Genomic DNA, 22208 nt, shown 5'->3' with positions numbered 1-22208 from the left:
AACAACAATGCCACCCTCACGTACGGAGCGCTAATTACCTATATACCCGCCTCATTGCCATCCGATCCGCCGCCGCTCCTGCGATCCAATCGCAATCGCGATACGCTCACGTAGCCTCTCTCAACACCAAGCACTTTATATACTTACTTATTTTCTTGATTCACTGTAAATTGGCAAAGTTGCGAAAAAGGAAAACAGCGAGAAATCGTAAACGTTGGTATCCATAATATATTATGGTCAACATCTGAAACTCAATAGAGATCTAGAGGCGATCCGTATCTGGACCGAAAACCATGGTCTCCTCGTGAATCCCTCTAAAACACAGGTTATGTTAATTGGTAGACCTAGGCAAGTTTCAAAACTGGACTTAAATTCACTTCCTCCTGTCATCTTTAACAACTTAAATCTACCATACACCACTCAGGTCAAAAACTTAGGGCTTTATATCTCGCAAGGTCTCTCCTGGTCTTTTCACGTTGGGGAAATTAGTCGGAAGGTTTTTGCTTCTATGCACGCACTTAAACGGATGCAGAATATGTTGCCCCCAAAGGCAAAACTTGTGCTTGTTAACTCTCTGTGGCTCCCCCTTATAGATTATGCGGACATTTGCTACACTGACCTTACAGAAGAGCTACTGAACAAACTCGATCGTCTACTCAATCTATGCATTCGGTATATATTTGGTTTGCGTAAGTTCGATCACATCTCAAAATTCCGTTCCGAACTAGGGTGGCTCAATATTCGGTATCGCCGGAATGCGCACGTTCTTGCCTGTCTCCATGGCATTCTCAATGACCCATGCTCTCCTATATACCTGAAAGAACGTTTTAAACCCTTTGGCTCCTTAGGTCGCGTTCAGCGATCCTCAAATATAGATATTCTTGCTTACCCGAAACACAACTCGGCGCTATATTCAGATTCCTTTACTGTGACAGCAATCAGGCTATGGAACGCCCTTCCTCAGCAGGTACGACAAGCTCCGTCTCTTAACGTTTTCAAGACTCGTGTATATAAACACTATCTAAACTGTCAGAACCCTTCTATGTAATTACACATTATTAAATATATTATCCTACAATTAAAACATCAATATTACTCATAATATTATTGTTGTATATTTATTATTCATCTATCACTATATTATATATTAATATATGTATATATATTATGTATTATATATGTACCTGTGTATATCTTTATCTATATATTATTATTAAGGCATTTCTGTGCCTATTAATATACATATTACTTATATTATAATTATTATCTTTATGTTCCCTAACAACTTACGTACACCTTAAACCCAGTTTTCACTAGCCCTTAAATCCTCTTCAACCTAGTTGCCTGGTAGAGATCGCTTCACAGCGATAAGGCCGCTGATTGTATGTTCTTCTTTTACATGTTTCTTTTTGTGTCTTTTTTATTTTATTTTTTGGTGTACAATAAAGTATATTAAACTAAACTAAACTAAAACATCCAATCAGAAACAATTTTCCTCAACGTTTCTGATACGAACAGCTAATGTTTCCCGCAAACGTGTTTTCTGACACGTATAACTTGAGTACTTCAAAGACAAGGCAAGAGAGAATAAGCCATGAATGAGCATCTCCTAGGCAAGTGCGCTCCAATTGCATAATTTGCTGCTGTGGCGGTCACTACATATTGACACGATACGGAGTTACCAACTTTAAACAGGAAGCAACTAACAACGATCTCACTAGATGGCACCACAAGTATCATCAATCACTCACTATGAAGCCTGAATCACGCTAATGAAGTTTTAATACCAGAAAACTATAAAAAATAAAAGTTCTGAGATACAACAGTCGGACCAGCTGGGCTCCGAGCAATGACACCCACTCGGAGAAATATTTTCCTAATCGTACTTACCTACGGTTGAACCTACAGTAGGTATACTGCTCCCGTATATCATCAAACAAGAAAAAAGTTTCTATAATAAGAATAACTTACTGCTATATTTATTTAATGTTAAATGATATTACTCATTTAACACTGCTGCATTTTGCTTTCAGACTTTGCACCACACCCGGTGCCAATGAATCCATCAAGCTAAAACAGTCCATATGTCATGGTGATAGGGGCTATATTTCCCTGTGATCCAGACGGATGCGCGTTGCGACTTGTCATCAGGAGCTGATTGATGACGCAGTTCATTATTTAACTCTCGACGATCATTCCGGCTTCAGTGTGCAAGTGACGCTGCAATATGTTGCCGGCATCGACATAAGTGACAAGATATGCCCAAGCGAACAAAATTTTTCACGGTTTTACGTGGTTTTCATTAATTTGAATATTAATTAACCAATCAAACTTAATGAAATTTTGTAGACACGTTCTAGAAATTAATATGATCCTGGACCTATGTCAGTGGTTTTTCAGATTTCTGTAAAAATGTGTATGTAGGTACTTAGTTTTAAAGTTACACGGGCTCAAAGATTTACGTCATACAAGCGGTGACAGCCTAGTTGTTATGACGTTCGCCTTCTAATCGGAGGTCGGGGGTTCGATCCTGGGCACACACCTCTAACTTTTCGGAGTGCGTTTTAACTAATTAAACGCCACCTCTTAGATCTCACCTCTTAGAACGAGCCGTTTGAAATCTAGACGTCACTGAGGTTGCATTGGTGCTAAATAAACATTTTAGGACCAATGAGTCGGTGCCATTTTGCTTGTTTAATGGCCCTGTCCTTACGAAGTAATATATAAGTCTATGGTTGCCGGCTTCGAGTGAAGCTGCAATATGTTGCCGGGAGGGAATTAAGAGCGTCGAGAGAACAACTAACGAGTATTTGTTTTGATTGAACTATATTATCATACTTAATCATTTTATACTTCCTCTTTTAGTATATCGAAGTCTTCTTTTATTTTCATCTAGGTATAACAATAACGGACAGATACACTTCGTCTTGTATAAGATTCTATTTCACCAACGGATTTTCCTTTATCTGCATTATTCACAGAAAAAATATAAATATTAAAATTGAGATCAATTATTAATTCAGGATAATACAGAAACAGTCCGTGCGGAGAGAAAGGAAAACAGCGTCGGTTTAATTCTACGTCGTCGTTCACTGGATATTGATATTCTGATCAAAGATAAATTACACTTTTGTACTACAATCTGACATGAAGCACAATCTTTTGTTAGATTTATTTGGGTGACTAATTTTTAGGGTTCCGTAATCCGTATATTCAGATGAAAAAGGAACACTTACAGTATCACTTCGTTTGTCTGTCGGTCTATGTGTCGTGTCTGTCAAGGCAGGACGGGTCTTGACAGACACGAATCAAAATTTATAGGGTATCTCACGTTGATCTAGAATCATGAAATTTGGCAGGTATAAGTAGGTCTTATAAGCACTAGTAACGGGAAAAATCAAAAACCATGAATTTATGGTTACATCACAAAAAATTGTTATTTCTTGTACAACGATGGTACGGAGCCCAACATGTGCGAGTTCGACTTGCACTTGCACAAAAATGTTATAAATTAGAATAACTGGTATAAAACTACACAACAAAAGTCGTCAGCAAACTAGTCAACGCAAAATGTGCAATATCTAAGTACTCAAAGTGATCTGTAGAGTCTCGTGAGAAAAACAATTAATCGTTCTGAGATCGCTCAGGCGGCTCCAGGCGGGAGGAAGCGAGTGTTTCCCTGGCAGCGACAGGAGAGCTAATAATAGCTCCTGTCCTCCCCCTCCCCCTGCACCCCCACCGCCACCCCCCACCGCCGCGAGTTGGCGCGACTCCAGACACTTGCCACTATCTGTATTAATTCCCGAGAGATTTGATTACGTTAGAGCGACTATTTGACATTTTCATGCTCGACTACGTGATAAATAAATAACCTTCAACTACCGAGCAAACAACATCCAGATTGGATTTCTAGAAGTTACAGCGCGAGGAAATAATATTTTTTTTTTTTTTTTTTTTTCTTGTCATTATCTGCAATCAGTCGGGGGACTATAAGCAGATTTATTGTGCTGAATTTGGTATTAGAAAGGAAATAATATGACTCAGGCAAATCAAATTAAATAAAAAATTACAGCTAAGTAGGTATAAGTAAACTAAAATAATTTGTTGCATACCAACATCTTGAAGCAAAAAAAAGTACTTATCTAAGGTATTACAAGTCATAATAGTCGTATGCATATTATAATAATCATCATCATCGTGATCAACCCGTCGCAAGCTCACTACTGACCAGTGACCACGGGTCTCCTCTTAGAAGGAGAACGGTTGACCCATAGATTATCTACTATATACTAGAGATAGATGTGCGACTCTAGATTTCTTTTTCAAAGTTACGCGTGTGCTCACATCTAGAGGGCACTAAAAGCGCGCTAGGCGTGCGAGAGCGCGAAAATTTAAATGCTATTTAAATGTACTTTACTAGAATATTTTATATTTTTGAACATGTTTTAAAAAAACATCAATAATTCCATTAACGTTTGTTTAAAACATGTTTAAAAATATATATTACAAGACTGACTCTTTAAGATACTAAATTATAAAACACTATAGAAATAAAAAGGTTTTAAGGTTTTGTAAAATATTTTATTTTCATAAATTCGTAACTAGGTACATAAAATACATACCCAAATTCAAGACCCACGAGATTGTGAAATAGGTAACGCTCAAATCCAAAATTTTTGGTTATTTACTTTTCATAACTTTCATATTACTACCACAACTGGTGTATTTCAACGATCTTCAAACTGGTGATTGCAAATTTGATAATTCGTAACTATATATTATTTCATTATCAGTCTTGCTTTCTAAATGTTGTCCTACTATCTCTTTTCATTGTTTAAATGGTTTCAAAGAGAGGAGTAGCCAGGTTTTGGAAAGCCATGCAAACATCTGAAAAAGTAATAACATAAAATATGCATTAGTCTATACTTACTTATTGTACTTAATTAGTTGATAGCTGATACCTATAATATAAAAATAACTTAGTCAATAAAGTTCAAAACAAATGTTGTAAGTACACTTAATTACAAAACAAAAAATTTACAGAATTAGTAGTTAATAATCCATAGCAATATGATAAATGCAAAAGTGTGTCAACCTGTCTGTATGCTAGCTTTTTACAGTAAATTTGTGTAACCGTTTATGATGAAAATTAGTACAGAGATATCTTGCATCCAGGTAAGGACATAGGCTTCTTTTGTCACGGAAAACTCAAACAGTTCCCATGGGATTCCCAAAAACCCTAAATCCACGTAGACAAAGTGGTGGTCATCATCTGTTTGGTACAGAGATAGCTTGCATCAGACAGTTGTAACTTGTAGGCCACATTTATCCCGGAAAATTTGACTTCTCACGGGATTTCTAAAATAGTTTTTTCGAGTGGACGAAATCGCAGGAACTATATACCTAGTATCATGATAAAATACCTAATGTGCTAATGGTGCCTTAATGGTGAATAGAGTTTGACTCATTGAAGTAATTTTGAGTTAGATTACGAGTAAGCTGATTTTATACTTACCGAATTAGTCACATCCAGACACACATCGAGATCTCCGTGGCATTTTTCTGCACAAATATATTCACAGAAAAATCATTTCACAAAGCAAAAACAAGTCCTCAGTAATCCGTAGCCGTGGTCAATCGTTCAGGCATGAATCGAGTCACTAAATCAATCCTTAGAATATAGTTATCGAGGTGGTGAAAGGAAATACAGACTACAGAGTCCTGTTATTAAAGCAGGGTCAGATAAATTTAACAGAAATATAAATATTTACTACAGCACACGAAAACATGAAAACTTGGTTATAATTTATTAATGTCATTAAAATTACACCAATGTGCCCGCCATCTATTGACGTCTTTTGTAAACTGATCTCTATTTGTTTAGCCGTGCTCGCGCTTAGATGGCACCACAAGCGATTTTCAATTTGCGATTTTTTAATGTTCTAGAGTTGCACCCCTATGGGTTGACCGTAGGATTTTTTTACGCTGGCCAAGTACCTACGCCTTGGCAGGCATATAGGAATACTTCTCATATTTTTTGTTTGGTAAGTAAATAAACTTATTTCCTAGCAAAGAAAAGTTACCAACGTGGAAGGAAAATATCCATCCACTCTAGTGTTAGATGGAAATAAGATTATGTTATTATGGGTTTGTGTCATTATGTCAAACGTCAGCTGTTATAGACCTAGAATGTCAATGTCATTGGTCGAGGAGGGAGGGGGGAGGGGGGGGGGGGGGGATTGGCGGACACGTACCTTTGCGCGGTTGATTGTAAAACGATGTGTTTGTTTCTATGACAATAGACTAGAGAGAGCTTGAAATTGCCAAAATAAAAGCTGTTTATCCCGTCTATCATAAATAAACATGATCCCAAATCCAGTTCCCGCCAATCGAAGCTAAAGTAGCTCGTGTGCGTCGTCAAGTGGCGCTGTTGTGCAATTTACCGACATTCTTCCCGCGGTTATGAGGCATTGTAACGACGCCTGCGATTGTCTATGGTTATTGGTTATTGCTATCCAATAAAGTAGCGGGCCAATGTTTGTCTTGGACGGAACTTCGCATAGTTTTGCTGTTAAGTTATTGCGTAACCCTGTTAGAGCTGACTATATGCCCCAACCCGGGTTCTCTCGGGTGAAATTTCTGAAAATTGGTTTTTCATTATTATTGTCAACCGATAGACTTCCCCTGCTAGACATAGGTCTCTTGTACGGACGCCGACATACTTACTTACACGGTCTTCTGTCGCCAGAATCTAGCGACTTCCTACGAATGGTTCAACGTTGTCTTTCCACCTAGTGGGGGGTCTTACAACTGCGCTTCTAAGTGCGAGGTTGCCATTCCAGCAACTAAGGACCCCATTGAGTCAATAATACTACTCGAGTGTTTCGATAATGTTTTGCTTACCTCTAGTTTGGGCTAGAGTAGGATTTGATCCATGTTCATTGTCATTATATCTGGAATAAATCAAAAATTAAGCTGGTTTGGATGACTATGTTCTTTATTCGAAGTTTCTCATATTCTGTAGCAGGGAATATCTTAGATCGCCAGAGCAGATATTCCCTATGCAGTCAAACTAGCAAATGAACTAGTTAAACAACGATGTACAAAATAAATGAGCCAATTGATTCGCACGGTCGTGCTAGTGAATTCTGTTTGTCGGCATTTTGTCAGCCCCAGCCACGTCCCACGGTCAGCCATTCGCTGATTAAACCGCTGCGTGTGTCACAACTTGATGGCCTTTATGGCGCAACGTTTGACTGCCGATGGGATTACCTGTTACTAGTGGCTTGCCTATATAATTATTTACTCGGTTCTTGAAAAGGATTTATTTATAGTCCGTTCCAAGGAAACGTAGTTGGGCTTTCATTTGAGTACTAACCAATCAAGCCCAATTAAATTTAGTAGATTTTCTAAGAACGAAAGAAGATTTCCGTTAAAATATTTAAAAATATTTTTTTTACAATTTACAAATAAATCTTTGAACCTATGTAACTTTAAATCTAGTTACTTTTACGGAAATGTAGCAAACCGCAGTCATAGATATTAGTTTCTAGAACGTGTCTACAAAATTACATTGAGTTTGATTGGTTCATATTCCAATGAGACCCACACTGAGTTTATATGGAGCGAGTGATGGAACGATAATTTGGTAACATAGAGTCAGAGAGACAATCAGTCATTATTTCAATCTCAATTGTTCTGATTGTTGCAACAATGCATTGTAGCCAATAGGGAGCGAGCGTCAACCAATCAGAGGATTCAGAGGTGATTGCGATCGTGACATTATAGGTGTTATTGTACCGCAATCGAGCAGCAGTTTGCCACTTATAACTGACAATCAGTCGAGTTGGGGATGTAGTGCAAACATCCGACCAGTGATACCTACCTGGTGTACTGTACACAAGTACAACAACAAACAACAACAAGGTCGCAACAAGCCAATCTGTATTTGGGGGCTGTAGGAGTCGGTGCACCTTCGTTAGTGTGCGGCGCACGCAATCAGCGGCGGCCGCGACTCAAACATGCAAATGAACTGCGTGAAAACTTCATGACTACTGAACATTTTTGTAACTCAACATAATGAAACATATGCGCTGTGATGCAGGCAATGCATGTATTTGCATTGTATACAGAATAACACACGGAACTATGTATCCTACAATCAATTGTTTTAGTTGTCGGATATTATATCACTTTGTTTGATTGGTTCTCATTGGCTCGACGCCGACGGCATCAAACATGCAATTTGGTGAATTTTACCACTCCGCAATAAACACGAATGTATTATGCGCTTGTTTTGCAGCAATCAAACAAAAAGCTAATGAGCTTCGTTAGCCTGTGGCCGTGTGGTCTACTGGTCGCATGTCAGCGCAGTGGGCGACGAATCAACTGCGGCAAAAATGATAATGCATTGATAAATAACTAATTAACGATATGCAATAAAAAATATTTAGTCAAAGATAAACCGATTTCAAAAAATGCTGATCAACAGCATGTCAGTGTATATTTTTTTTATCGCTGGGAAATGCATTTACGCATCCCCTACCCAAATACTTACCTACTAAAACCCAACGGCGCCCAAACGAGCTCGGTGGCTATCATTCAGTGTTAGACATTAAGTTAGCGAATCACCCCCGGGTCTGGCTGAATTTAATAAGTACTTTGTTTTAGATAGAAAGTCTCAAATCACAGATAGTGGCAGTTCCACCGCTCCCCACTCTCCCCTCTCCCCTCTCCACGGTCGAGTGAGCACAATAATACCACGCCTGCCACGCGTCACGGGACCACGAGATTAACTTTGTCATACGCACTTCTTATTTATGTTTTCCCACTACTTTGATACAGATTCGACATGCTCCTAGTTTCTATACAATGCCCACCGATTTCCTAACTCAGTGTCAATAGTAAATGATAGCCACTGAGCTCATTTGACATTTAATTATAATTCATTGAAGGTTTTCTACGATAAATTATTTTAATATCACTCAGTGAAGCAGCAATGTAGAACCAATCCATGTCAAACGAGCTCGGTGGCTATCATTCAGTGTTAGACACTGAGTTAGTGCATCACCCCGCTGCTGGTCGGTATCCGGCTGAATTTAATAAGTACCTACTTTATTTTAGATAGAAAGTCTAAAATCACAGATAGTGGCTGTGCCACCGCTCCCCACTCTCCCCAGCCTCCTCTGCGGCTGAGTGAACACAATATCGCAAGCACCACGCCTCACGGGGCCGTGAGATTAACAGTTACTATCTACGTACTTCTTATTTATGTTATCCGAGTACTTTAATACAGATTCAACGTTTCTATAGGTAACCTACATGCTACAGTGTCTGCTTGGTATACCGACGGCCGAAATTCATAATAATGAATCAATCTATAAGTAATTCTGTCTGTAATTAACTTAGTGACGTTAATAGCCAAAAAGACTATACAATACAATTGTTGACAAATATCAACGTTGCTAACTAATCACCAGACCAGACTACAAATTTAGAAATTATCAAATTGCAAATCCCTGCCAGGAATCGAACCCGGGACCTCCCACTAATACGAACTCAGCGTCAGGTTTGAAACGATTCCTTCGCATTACACGTCTAAGTAATATTTTATTTCATGTCAGTCAAACAAGAATTTAAGAACGTTTAAAGGTAAACTAAAAAGGTAGGTATAGAACTCTTGGAGCGTAACTCTCTTCCTTGACTGGTTCTGTATACCTATAACCTACTCAACAATTTTGCCTTTGCACGTCGTACCAAGCGTGAGACATGCGCAGGCACTTGAATAGGCTCTGCTGCGATATTATTCCGCCGCACTAAACATCTATAACCTTCACACTCAATTTGATTTGACTGCGATATCACTCGGTGGTAAGTGATGATACAATCTAAAGTCATGCAGGAACGCTACCGCTTGGGGGTACTGCTTTGTCAGTGACAACGGCCGATGATTCCCACCACGTGAGACTAGAGACAATCCAGAAATTGTAAAATCCCAAACTGCCCCTGCCGGGATTTCTAGCAAGAGCAATTAGGACATTAATTCTTCTTCTTCTTGAAGTGCCGTCTCCTATCGGAGGTTGGCACTCATTAGGGCTATCTGCACCTTGGACGCTGCTGCGCGGAAAAGAGATCGGGTACTCTTCCTGTACCAGTGGCGTAAACTCTTTAGCCACGATGTTCTCCTTCAGCCGGGTGGTCATCTGCCGGCTATTTACAACAGCAGGACATTATTTACAATTCCTAACAGCCGTACTCAGAGTCGCTCAATCGTTACTTAAGTTTAGTTAAAACGAGACAGAGCTATGTCTCTCACTTAAATCTGTCTCGTTTTCACTCAATCTTAAGTAACGATTAGCAACTCTGAGTACGGCTGTAAATGACCAAATTGACTCTGCTCTCCGATACACTTGTCGGCCGTGGTTAATTAACGTCCTACTTAAGATTTAAATTAGCGTCCTAGTTGAACTTTGGAAACATGCTTTGTTGAAGAAGAACAGAATAACTACCTACTTTACAACATTGATATTAATCAAGCCGTGTTTTTTCAAAGAAAAAATAGAAAGCAACTCTAAGCTCAGAATAACAATATGAGATAAGAAATGAAATATTCCCGCAAAACGAGAGATTGCTCGTCGCAGCGCGACCTGCGAGAGGTTCACGATACAAAGCCGATGTTTTATATTTTACTCGCATTATTCTTTCATTAGCAACTTTCTATGCAGTTTGTTTATGTTTCATTTGTTTTCACGACGCAGATATTTTGTTTCTCTATTGTTGCTCGTCATGTTTTTATAATTTTTGTTATTTGATTGAAATGCAAAAAGAAGGAAAAGAAAGAGAAGCAAGCAATTTGTTAGAGTTTATTTGAGAAATAAACTTAAACAAAGTGCTTGCAAATGATAAAATGAATCTACCACTAATTCGATATGCTCTATCTATAGAGAAGTAAAATACTATTGAATATTGTTTTACACTAAGTACAAAAATGTTAAGTAGATATAACTTGGTTTGTTCGATCACTTTGTATATCGTGTATTCAAGTGTAGGAATGGATGGGGCACCATACTATTACGCCAGACGACTAACTTGTACTTACTTAGTCAAAATTTACTGTCTGACTCTGTAGTCCGACTCGCACTTGGCCTATTTTATATAATATAATCAAATAAAAGCGTATTGACCCTTTTCTTTCTTATTATTTACTAACTAATTCCCGCGACTTCGTACGCATGGATTTAGATTTTTAAAAATCCCGTGGGAACTCTATGATTTTCCGAGATTAAAGTAGCCTATGTCACTCTCCAAGTCTTTATCTATATCCATGCAAAAAATCACGTCAATCCGTTGCACCGTTGCGACGTGATTGAAGGACAAACAAACACACTTTCGCATTTATAATAAGGGTACTGATTCAACGGTTTTCTATTGTCACTAAATTTCAGATACCTACTACAAAATAGTAAATTTTGATGGAATTGAACTGGAGAGCACAAAGCTACACAAATCGATGATAACTAAATAAACCTAGTTACTGGAAGACACAGTCGCTCTACAATCAAGATAATTGTATTGTATCCAGACAGACACACCGTCAGAGATATTCGATATCATTGAATTACGTACTTAAATCTATATAGGTGCCTATCAAGTCTAGACAAACGATTACCTAAGAGACACTGGGTTCTCCACTTAAAGTTTTGATGTACCTACCTACTACATTAAAGCTATTCGATACACCAGAGATAATATGGCTACCTAATATAGTAACTACAAGGAACGTTAATTGAAAGTATAGTCATTTTTAATCGACTTCAAAAAAGGGAGGTTGTGAATATTGTAAGTATAATGTTTAAAATCGTTTTTCTAAAATCATAGAATAGGTTGGCTGCAATCCAGCCTACGATGGAGCCCGACTTACCTATTCACTCTTGACTTGAAGATACTCGTATTCAAAGTGGAGAGGAAAACTGATGCAGGCTAAACTGTTATAATGATTTATGTGGTTTTTCTTCTGTAGTAATCTTCCTAATAATAACCGGAGATTAGTCGGTCCCCGTAAATTTATTAACCCTTTATCATCAGAAGGTAAAAGTCCGGCGTTTATCGGCAAAGTTCGGCGCTTCCGAGCCATTCGTTAGTGTGATACGATCGCAGAGAAATGGCGCTGGCTCAATTGCTCTAATACAATTATTTGGGTACGTTTTATGGCCAATAGATCGTTTTTAATATTCTGTAAGCTTATCTCTATCATTTCCATACAAATTATGGAAATGATAGAAATTACCTTCAAAACTAAGGATAATACACATTATACATTGTTCTTATTTGCTTAGAGATTTTGTATTAAATCCGTATAATGTATGTACCTACGTAGAACACGTCAAATAGTGTACCTATGATTATTTGTTTGGTCGCAATTATCTTGGAAACAAGATATTATACAACGTAAGGTCTAGTAGGTGTAGGTAAACGCAAGAAGCGAAACACGTGTCGAATATTTTTACGGAAATAATAAATATACAAAATTTCAAAAATATTTAATGAAAACTTACGAAGTTATGAGCTTGTTGTGTTGAGTCGTTGTTCCGTAAAAATATGGTCACCCCGAGCAAGCGGCTGTGAGCGAGCGGGACGGCTAGCGTCGATCGTGCGCGCTCTCGCTTGCGCAGCTCGAATCAGCTGGTACATGCAGTCATTTAACTACTCAGGTGTTCAAACTTGCAGGATTTTAAAGGTATTTTTTGGTTAAAATGTAACCCGTAGTAAAAATGATTGCAATCGATTCTGATTCTGAACAAACTACTTTCAGGTTTTGCGTATACTAAAACTAACCTTGTATAGATTGAAAAACAAATCAATAAGCCAACAAACAAAAATACACTTTTTCATAAATAATATTATGAGTAGGTACTGTGATTTATATATATTTTTGTTAATTATTAATAAAGACATTTTTCAAACAAAACAAACTGTGATTTATATCCGTTCTTCTGTTTCAAGGCGCGTGTGACAAAGTGCAACAACAGCAATGCAGTAATTTAGCGTGTGGAAGTCGTTACTGTGAACAAAGTGCGGCAAAGTCCCACAAAGTTGCTGGCGTCGCGTCGCGTCGTCTTACACACTTTGTACTGACTGACACTCGTATATATTATCAACGCTAAGTTCAAATCGTTTATGTTACTAACTTTATAGGGTTCCTTACCTCAAAAGGAAAAACGGAACCCTTATAGGATCACTTCGCTGTCTGTCTGTTGTGTCTGTCAAGAAAACCTATAGGGTACTTTCCGTTGACCTAGACTCATGGGCAGGTCAGTAGGTCTTATAGCACACGTAAGAGGAAAAATTCGAAAACCGTGAATTTGTTGTTGTATCAGGAAAAAAAATTAAAACGTGTTCATGATTTTACATTAATACCTACAGTATTATCAACGTCCAAAAATAAAACGCACCGAATTTAGAAACACCTCCTTTAAGTTGGTTAAAAATGAGATTAATATACAAAATGGGGTATCAAATAAAAGGTTTTTATTTATTTTTATGCTAAAAGTTTTTGATTTATCGTACAAAATGTCGAAAAAATATTACTGTAGTACGGAACCCGCGGTGCGCGGGTCTGACTCGCACTTGGCCGGTTTTTGACAATATTATATAGCTTCGAATTCAGTCTTCCTCTTTAAAGCCCCCATTTTGTTTGGGAGCCCCCCCTGAAACAAAATCAGAAGTAATTAAGTACGTTCAATAATTCAGAAGTTATAAGACAGACGGACAGACGGACAGCCGGACAAGTGCAATTCCACTCAAGTAGACTCGGAGCCCTCGCTTCGCTCGCTCAAATACATTGTTTCAGGCCATGCGACGTTCAGGGCAAGGCGGCCAGTAAGGACGGGTATCAAACAATACAATTTCCTAGCTAGTTAATTAGAAATCTATGATCGATCGGAACAGAACTCCTTTGTAACAAAGAGGCGGAACGCTCTGGATGGGAGCTGCCGCGCCATCTGGCGTGTCCGGAGAGGAATTAATATCCGGGAGAGCCGCATCGTTTCCGGGTCAGCGCGTCTCGCACCCCAACACCCCACCACTCCACCTCCCCCGGCACTAGAGAGGGACCAATTCACAGGTAGCATGTGAAAAATCACATGAAAAGCCTTTTCACAGGTGTAACACTCGCTATCTTACTTAAAGTAGCATTGCTATATTACTTAAAGTAGCCTGTGAAATTCACAAAGCAAAATTTAAACATTGCATATTAAATTTTAATCTCGCTTTATTATTTGAAGTTTGCGAGCGTATAATCATTGATCCGAGCTAAAGAGCACGCGAGCAAGAACACTCGCATCGCTTCCTGTTAAAAAGGGACAACATCTACCTAGTTCAATCACAAAAAGCGAATTTACGCAGCTATAAGTGTGAAAATTCTTTTTCTGTGAAAATTCATAACCACCCTACGAAATATCAGGTAAGGACTGATCTTGATCACAATATCAGGTAAGGACTGATCTTGATCACAATATCAGGTAAAGGCTGATCTTGATCACAATGCCTATAATTCAATTTGTAGCAAACGATTGTAAGTTAAAGTGATAGGTAATTATAGAAATCTAATATATGCTCATGATTTCATCTGCCTACACAAATTTCAAATCCCTATTTTACTCCCTAGGGGTTGAATTTTTAAGAACATTTTCATAACGGATGTCTACGTCATGAAAGCTATCTGCATGCCAAATTTCAGCCCAATCCGCCCAGCAGTTTGAGTTGTGCAGTGATAGATCATTCAGTCAGCCAGTCAATTTATTAGCTTTTCCTATTTGGTGTAATTCATAAACTGTATGCGGGTTAATTTGGAATTTAGAAGCTGTCCACGTGCGCGTGCACTATTATTTATTTAGATTACTTCTATGAACAAATATACACATTTTATAACGAAAGTAACATGTAATAATAATGTCCGATTGTAAGTGCGAAAATTGAAAAATCACTGTCTATGAAAAATCGCTGTGAAGAAACATTAATAATTTCACCAAATGAAAATGATTTGAAATTAGCAACCATACCCCTCGCTCTCGCTCTCGCTCCCCGACCACGGCCGCGGCCGGCACCCCTCGCCCTCTAATTAAACTATATCGATGGAATCAATAAAGTTTCTCATTATAGTGAGGAGTTCCCGTTTGTATTGGATGGAGGAAGGCTATGGGAATATCGACGGATGCACAAAGGACGGAGTTTGAGTTGGATCTGTAGAGATGTAGGACAAAATAGAGAAATCATTGTATACCCCATATATAAAATCACTACCCATAATATTATTACTACCCATTATCACTACCCCTATTATAAATGCGACAGTGTGTTTGTTTGTTGGTTTGTCCTTCAATCACGTTGCAACGGAGCAACGGATCGACGTGATTTTTTGCATGGGTGGGTAAAGACGTGGAGAGTGACATAGGCTACTTTTTATCCCACAAAATCAAAGAGTTTCCTGTTTCCTCGGTGTTTAAAAACCACTCTCCAGGTCTTTAACTATAGGTATCCATGCAAAAACAGGCTGACTTATCGCTCCGTCGCAGTGTGATTGAAGAACAAACCAACTAACAAACTCACTTTTTCATTTACAATGCAATGATTCCAAGCTAACTTTTCGCTTACAGCCTGTAAGCAAAAAGACTGGAATAACACAGAATGTTTAAACGAAGTTTCGTTAAAGCCAGGAAGATCCTCCTCTACATATTATATGTTGTGAGGTTGTGTGTGTGTGTGTGTGTGTGTGTGTCCCTGCCCGGGGCGAGCGGCGCGCGCAATTTAAATTAAGCCAAAATCACTTAATTACACTCCGTAATTCCCGCTAGCTTCATATCATTACGGAGGTTCATTCAGTCCTACCTCCTTCGTACCCCGCTGCGCTTGCGCGGGATTTAGATAATTTCTATAATAAATGCGAAAGTAGATTTAAGACCTTTTCACCAGTACTGAACCGATCCTGATGAAGTTTCGTGAAACCATAGCCATTCCGGAGTAGGATAAGCTACTTTTACACCAGAATATATCTTAGTTAGACGGAAAAACAGAATTATTCCAGATTATCCTTGTCACACCACAACGGAGCAATGGATCGACGTCATTGTTTTGTATGCTTAAAGATAAACATCTGGAAAGTAGCTTAGGCTACTTTTCAATCTGAAAAATTAAAATTCGCACGGGATTTTTAAAAACCTCAATTCACGCGGACTAATTTCTAAAGAAGCTCAAACAATATGCCGATATTTTCAGCTATTTGCCCTCCTCTCCCTCTCTCCCTCTCACCCTCTCACCCCAGCAACACATCCAGTTCATTTATCTCCATGGGTTGTGCCTGTTGTTTATACCCCGCACATTAGTCCGGCTCGTGGCCCGGCGCGGCGGCGCTCGGTCGGAGTTAGCCGTGGCCCGCCTCACTGTCGGAGGACGACCTACATCTCACCGGCTCTCGAGTTAATCACAAACCTAGCACAAGATTTAATTACACTTATTCACGTAGGTCTAATGAGTATAGAGATAGAGGGTAGCCGTCACACGATCAGTAGAGCATGAGATCTCGTCAACGTTGCCAACGTCGTCGCCAAGATTGCTAACTTTTCCCCGTGCCTTCATCCATACAGCATTGAGACAAAACTAACAATGCGCCTTTAATTAAATATATCATAAGCAAAAAATAATTTTAGAGTAATTGAAAGAGCTCCTACAGAACTGTTACAAAACTTAAATCCTCACTGAAGAGATCGTTATCATCATCTATTTGATACAGAAAGGGATATCTTGTATCCCAGAGACGGATATAGGGTACTTTTTGTTTCAGAAAACCAAAGAGTTCCCACGTTAGGGATTTTTAAAGCCCGAAACTAACACGGACCAAATCGTGGTCATCGCGTAGTCGTAAGTAAATAGACGGTTAGCCCGCACATTCCTGACTCCCGTCTGACCTCGTCACCGCAAGCGGCACGACCTCTATAATATATCACCTCGCCCGCTCATCTGTCCGCTCGCTTAGCCTGCAGCTTCATTATGTAACATAATATATAATGTACCTACCAAGTTGGGGGTAGGTCAATAGCTTCATTGGTCAGTTTGTTTTCAGTAGTTTTTCAAACATGCAAAGTGTACACTTTGTGTGCGACAATCCGGGATTTCCGAAGGAACGTGGGTTTCAGATTATATTTATGGAAAGCGTATTTTAGTAGTCTCTATATCTTAATTACAGAAATTATTCTGTATTTTTGATGTATGTTAATTAATGCTCAATTAAACCCAAATTAAAAGTATATTTCAATCAGAACGAAAATTAATGAACTGTCAAAACGTAAAATACCGAGTAAGAGTATTTATATAACTCAGAGCAATTTGTTGTGAGGTTGATAAAATATAATAAATGAATAATAATATAAAATAAACCAGATTTAATTTTATTTGTTTTTTCTTTTTTAGGTCTATTTCCCTTAAATCTGAAGAAGAAGAAGAAGAAGAAGGAAAAAATCTTTATTTGCTTAATGTGTGTTACGAAAGATGGTCATTATTATAAAAAAGTTCAACACATTAGCCGTAGCGGCGTACAAATATTGTGGTAGGTATGTAGGTTTCTTCTTTCTTTCTTCGCTCTGGGCTGGTTTCCGCACTTAAACGTTTCCGTCTGTTGTGCGTGCATTGCCCCTCCCCGCTGAAGTCTTCACTCCAGCCATCCAAGCTCACTCCAGAAGCCGAGTAGACCGCCCAGGTTGCCGAGGGCTTCATGGAATGAGGTCGGGGAACCCAAATGGCGTTCGCGTTGTTCTGCTACGCCCGTGCACTCTAGGACCACGTGCGTCGGTGTTTCGTCGACCTCCATGCAAGCCCTGCACAAAGGACTGTCGGTAACACCTATAACGAAAAGGTGTTTGTTTAGTGGGCTATGCCCTGTTATAAGTCCCACCACCTTCCTAAGTTTACCTCTGTCCAGGCGGAGTAGTTTGTTAGTTTGCCGTTTGTCTATGTTGGGGAAAGCCTCTTTGGCTTGCCTGCAGTCTGTTGTGTTTGCCCATAGTTGGGAATGCTCTTTTAGTGTTAGTTCATGCAACCAGGTTTTATACTCACTGAAGGGTATGGGAACAATAGGTTCTGGCCCGATCACCTTCAATGTCGTAGCCTTTCGTGCTAGTGCGTCGGCCGCCTCGTTTCCCTGGTCTCCATCATGTCCTTTGACCCACCTTAGGGTGATGTCGTTTGACATGGCGAGTGTTTCCAGAGTCTTGTGGCAGTCTTGTATGAGTTGTGAGGTCGTCGAGAATCTAGCCAAGGCTTTAAGAGCAGCTTGGCTATCTGAGTTAATGTTAATTTTAAAGTTTGTTACCTGTCGATTGGCCACGGCTATAGCCGCGGTCATAATGCCCACACACTCTGCTTGGAAGACAGAGTTGTCCTTACCGAGTGCGTGACTTATTCTCATGTTTAGTTCTTGGCAGTAGGCTCCAGCTCCTGTGCCCGTTTTCGTTTTGGATCCGTCGGTGTACACTTCTATTGTGTCTTGTGCTGGCTTCGGATCTAAGTTCTTCTCTGAGTTTATCTTGTAGTTTTTGTCTAGTATGTGTTGTTTTTCGGTTCTGTCGCATTTCCACTGCAAACGTGGTTCTTTGTTTATGTTTTGCCCTAGAATTTTAGTGTGCATTGTGTTTTGTTCTTTCCAATGCCCTGAGGTTTTCAGTCTCAGGGCTGCGAGTGTTGCTTCTTCTTTGATGTGTATGTGTAGGGGCGGAATGCCCAATATGACTTCTAACGCTGCTGTTGGTGTGGTACTCATGCAGCCGGTAATGGCGAGGCATGCTTGTCGTTGAAATTTCTGTAGTTCTTGCTGGGCGGTAGTAAGGAGAGTTCTTGGCCACCATATAAGTGCAGCATATGTTAGTGAACATCTTACTACCGATAGGTATAACCATTTCATTATCTTTGGTTTTAGTCCCCATTTTTTTCCCTAGCATGCGTTTGCATTGGTTTAGTATTGCTAGTGACTTTTTGGTTTTATCTTCTGTATGCCTTTTCCAGCTGAGTTTGCTGTCCAGTGTCACACCGAGATATTTTACCTCTGCGGACAGTTCAAGGCTTGTGTTAAACAAAGTTGGTGGTTTGGTTAGTTCAATTTTCCTTTTGTTGGTAAACAGTATCATCTCTGTTTTCTTCGGATTTACTGTAAGTTCGTTTTCATTGCACCATCTTTCTATTAAGCGCAAAGCTCGTTGCATGACTTCGTATAATGTGTTTTCTAGCTTGCCACTGATTAGGATGGTGAGATCATCTGCATAACCAATGGTATAGAACCCACTTTTGTTTAGTTTGGTTATCAGGTCGTCAACTACAAGGTTCCATAGTATTGGTGACAGGACACCTCCTTGAGGACAGCCTCTCGCTACTATGCCTTTTGTGACTCCGTTGATGTCTAGTTGTATGATTCTCTGTTCTAGTAAAGCTCTTATCCAGCTGCGTATGGTTGTTGACGCCTTGTATCTTTCCAAAGCTTTGTCTATACTACCGAAAGTTGTTTTATCAAAGGCTCCTTCAATGTCTATGAACACGCCTAGTGTCGATAATTTGTTTTCGAGGTCATGTTCGATTTTGGTAACAACAGAATGAAGTGCGGTTTCTGTTGATTTGCCCGTACTGTAAGCGTGTTGGTGTGAGTGTAAAGGTAGATGTTTTAAGGTTCTGTCCCTGAGGGACCTGTCAACAAGTCTTTCGAGCGTTTTTAGTAGAAAAGATGTAAGGCTGATTGGTCTGAAGGACTTCGGCAATGTGTAGTCACTCCTTCCAGGTTTTGGTAGGAAGACCACTTTCACTTCTCTCCAGGCCATTGGTATGTATTTGTATGCTATGCAGGCCTTGTATATTATTTCCAGCCATGGTGTCAGTTGAAGTTTTCCCCATTGTAAAAGTGCTGGGAAAATGGTGTCGGTCCCTCCTGTTTTGAAAGGGTGGAAGGTGTCAATAGCCCAGCTGATTCTATCTCGCGTGACTATGTTGTTGGCAAAGTCCCAATCCTCTTCTATTGGATGGTGACCAAGGGTGCTTCCCCAGTCTGTTGAGTCTACTATTCTACAGCCAGGGAAGTGTGTTTCGATGAGCGTTTCGCTTATCTCTTTGTCGTCCTTGGTGTATGTTCCGTCCGCTTTCCTCAGTGATCCGAGTGTGCGGGTGTTGTCATTTGCTAGAATCTTGCGTATGCGAGCAGCAGTATCATTTGATTCTATGCTTGTGCAGAACTTATGCCAGGAAGCTTTTTCCTTTTCCCTGACGCGTTTATTGTATAGGTATTGGGCTTCCTTATAGTTGTCCCAATCTTGTTCTTGCTTGGTGTTTTTAGCTCTGTTGAAAAGATGTCTGAGTTTTTTCCTCATTCTTTCCAGATCAGGACCCCACCAGTTGTTTTTCGATGGTTGCTTTATGTTGTTTTTCTTTAGGGGACAAGCTTGTTCATAGCTTGTCTTAATATATTTCGTTAGTTTATTTACGTTTTCTTCGATGTTGGCGATATCATCGATGTCTTTTGGTTTATTTACGCCTATCTGATGTGTCAGCAGGCTTTTGTATTTTAATCTGTCGGTTTTTCTTGGGTTTCTCCTTGGTACGTGTGGAGTTATCATGAGATCTAGCTCGTAGCATATCCGCCTGTGGTCAGATAGTGAAGGCTCGTCACTGACTCGCCAGTTTTTTACCCGATCTGCGGCTCTTGTTGACGCTAAGGTTATATCAATTATGGTTTGGTACCTACTCGTCACGAAGGTCGGTTCGGTGCCTATGTTAATAATTGTTAGGTTAGTGGTTAGTATATAGTTCACAAATTGCTCACCACGTTTGTTGTTGACTTTGCATCCCCATAGGTTGTGATGCGCGTTGCTATCGACAGAGATAATTAAATCGATGTCGTTATCCTCACAGTGTATTACAAGTTCCACCAGTTCTTTTGTTGGTATTCCGTCCTCGATAGGCATATATATTGATGCTAGGACCACCGGTCTTGGTGGTCGCCCTATGCCTTGTTGTATTCCGTTATTTATTTTAACTGCTGTCAGATCTCTGGAACAGTATTGTGTTAGTAATAACGCTGTAATACAGCGTGGAATGTAGATGCATGTTCTTGGTGGTTCATCACTGCTGTGTGAAAAGATCTTACCATGACAGCTTCCGAAACCACATATGGTTTTTCCCCTGACCCACGGCTCCTGGATCAGGGCGATGGTCTCGTCTTCAACCTCCAGCTGCCTTCGTAACGTGGCCGTGGCAAGGTGTTTGTGCTGGAGGTTGGTTTGAACGATCTTTATTTTTCCGTCGCCCTCTGTGCCGGGGTTTGTTCGGCAGGGGCAGTTTTTTCTGCAGCGTTTTGTGTCTCCCTTCTCTCCCGGGGTTGTGTAAGGTTAGTCCGGGGGTCCGCTAGCATTTCCTCGATTTTGTCGAGGACTGTGCTTACGGAGGGCTCAGGTGTTGTTGCGCGGAGCTGACTGGTTGGTTCATCCACATCCATGTCACCACCCACCTCAGGCTCCTCTCGGTTCTCAGGCTCTAAGTTATGTCCGGGCGGTACATCACTTAGTCCTTCGTCCGTGAAGAACCTGATGTAAATAGTGCCCGTGGAGTAGGCGACCTTCCTGCCGCGCTCCAGAATCGTCGGCAGCTCCTCGTTGGGAATTCCTAGTATGAGGAACACACCAGGAGGGCTGCTAGTTGTTCGCGAGTAGCTGAACAATACCCACTGTGACACCTTATACCACGGGTTTTGGTGAGATAAGACCTGATGAAGTTGCCCTATCTCCCCGTCGTAGTCTGGGACATATAGCCCCGACTTTACCCTGATTGGTATCTCGGTCTGTTGTATCACAGTGAGTCTTGTTCCGCTCTTGGGTGATGTTAAATTTGGCACCACGTTCTTGAGCCAGCTTAGCGCTTGGTTGTCGTGGCACCACATTTTCAGAACACCCTCGCTGAGGAAGGCTTTACCTTCAAACGCCGGGGCGTATCGGGTTTGGCCTGGTGCCAAGGGTTCGATGCAGGCCGCGAAAATCGCCTTCTGTATCAAACCCTGTATGGTGTTCGCCTCAGCTTGGGTTAAGTCAGTCCTAGGGGTAGTTGTCACAGCCACACTCAAGTGCGATTGGACGGCTTTCGCGTAGTGGTCCTTCGCATCTCGGTTTGGTCTGTGGTCCGTTCGTGCT

At 40.2% G+C, this 22208-nt stretch overlaps 1 protein-coding gene across 1 annotated transcript; it reads right to left on the bottom strand.

Moving 5' to 3' along the window:
* Window positions 1-17620: 17620 nt before the first annotated feature.
* On the bottom strand, window positions 17621-18958 carry LOC138403078 (uncharacterized). The gene is made up of 2 exons (XM_069502115.1): window positions 18436-18958; window positions 17621-17892 (listed from the first exon to the last, which is right to left on the bottom strand). The coding sequence occupies exons 1-2, from the start codon at window positions 18947-18949 to the stop codon at window positions 17702-17704; spliced, it is 705 nt and encodes a 234-aa protein (XP_069358216.1). The 5' UTR covers window positions 18950-18958; the 3' UTR covers window positions 17621-17701.
* Window positions 18959-22208: the final 3250 nt, after the last annotated feature.

The sequence above is a fragment of the Maniola hyperantus genome, chromosome 2 (genome assembly GCF_902806685.2).
Source record: "Maniola hyperantus chromosome 2, iAphHyp1.2, whole genome shotgun sequence".
Taxonomy (NCBI): domain Eukaryota; kingdom Metazoa; phylum Arthropoda; class Insecta; order Lepidoptera; family Nymphalidae; genus Maniola; species Maniola hyperantus.
This window is presented reverse-complemented; position numbering and strand designations above follow the sequence as displayed.

What these genes read in the sequence shown, in the direction of transcription:
- LOC138403078 (XM_069502115.1), bottom strand. Translation starts at nt 18,949, where the DNA reads ATGAAATGGTTATACCTATCGGTAGTAAGATGTTCACTAACATATGCT. An exon ending in GAGAATAAGTCACGCACTCG is followed by an intron (nt 17,893 to 18,435) that starts GTAAGGACAACT and finishes TTTTCGTTATAG; the next exon opens with GTGTTACCGACAGTCCTTTG.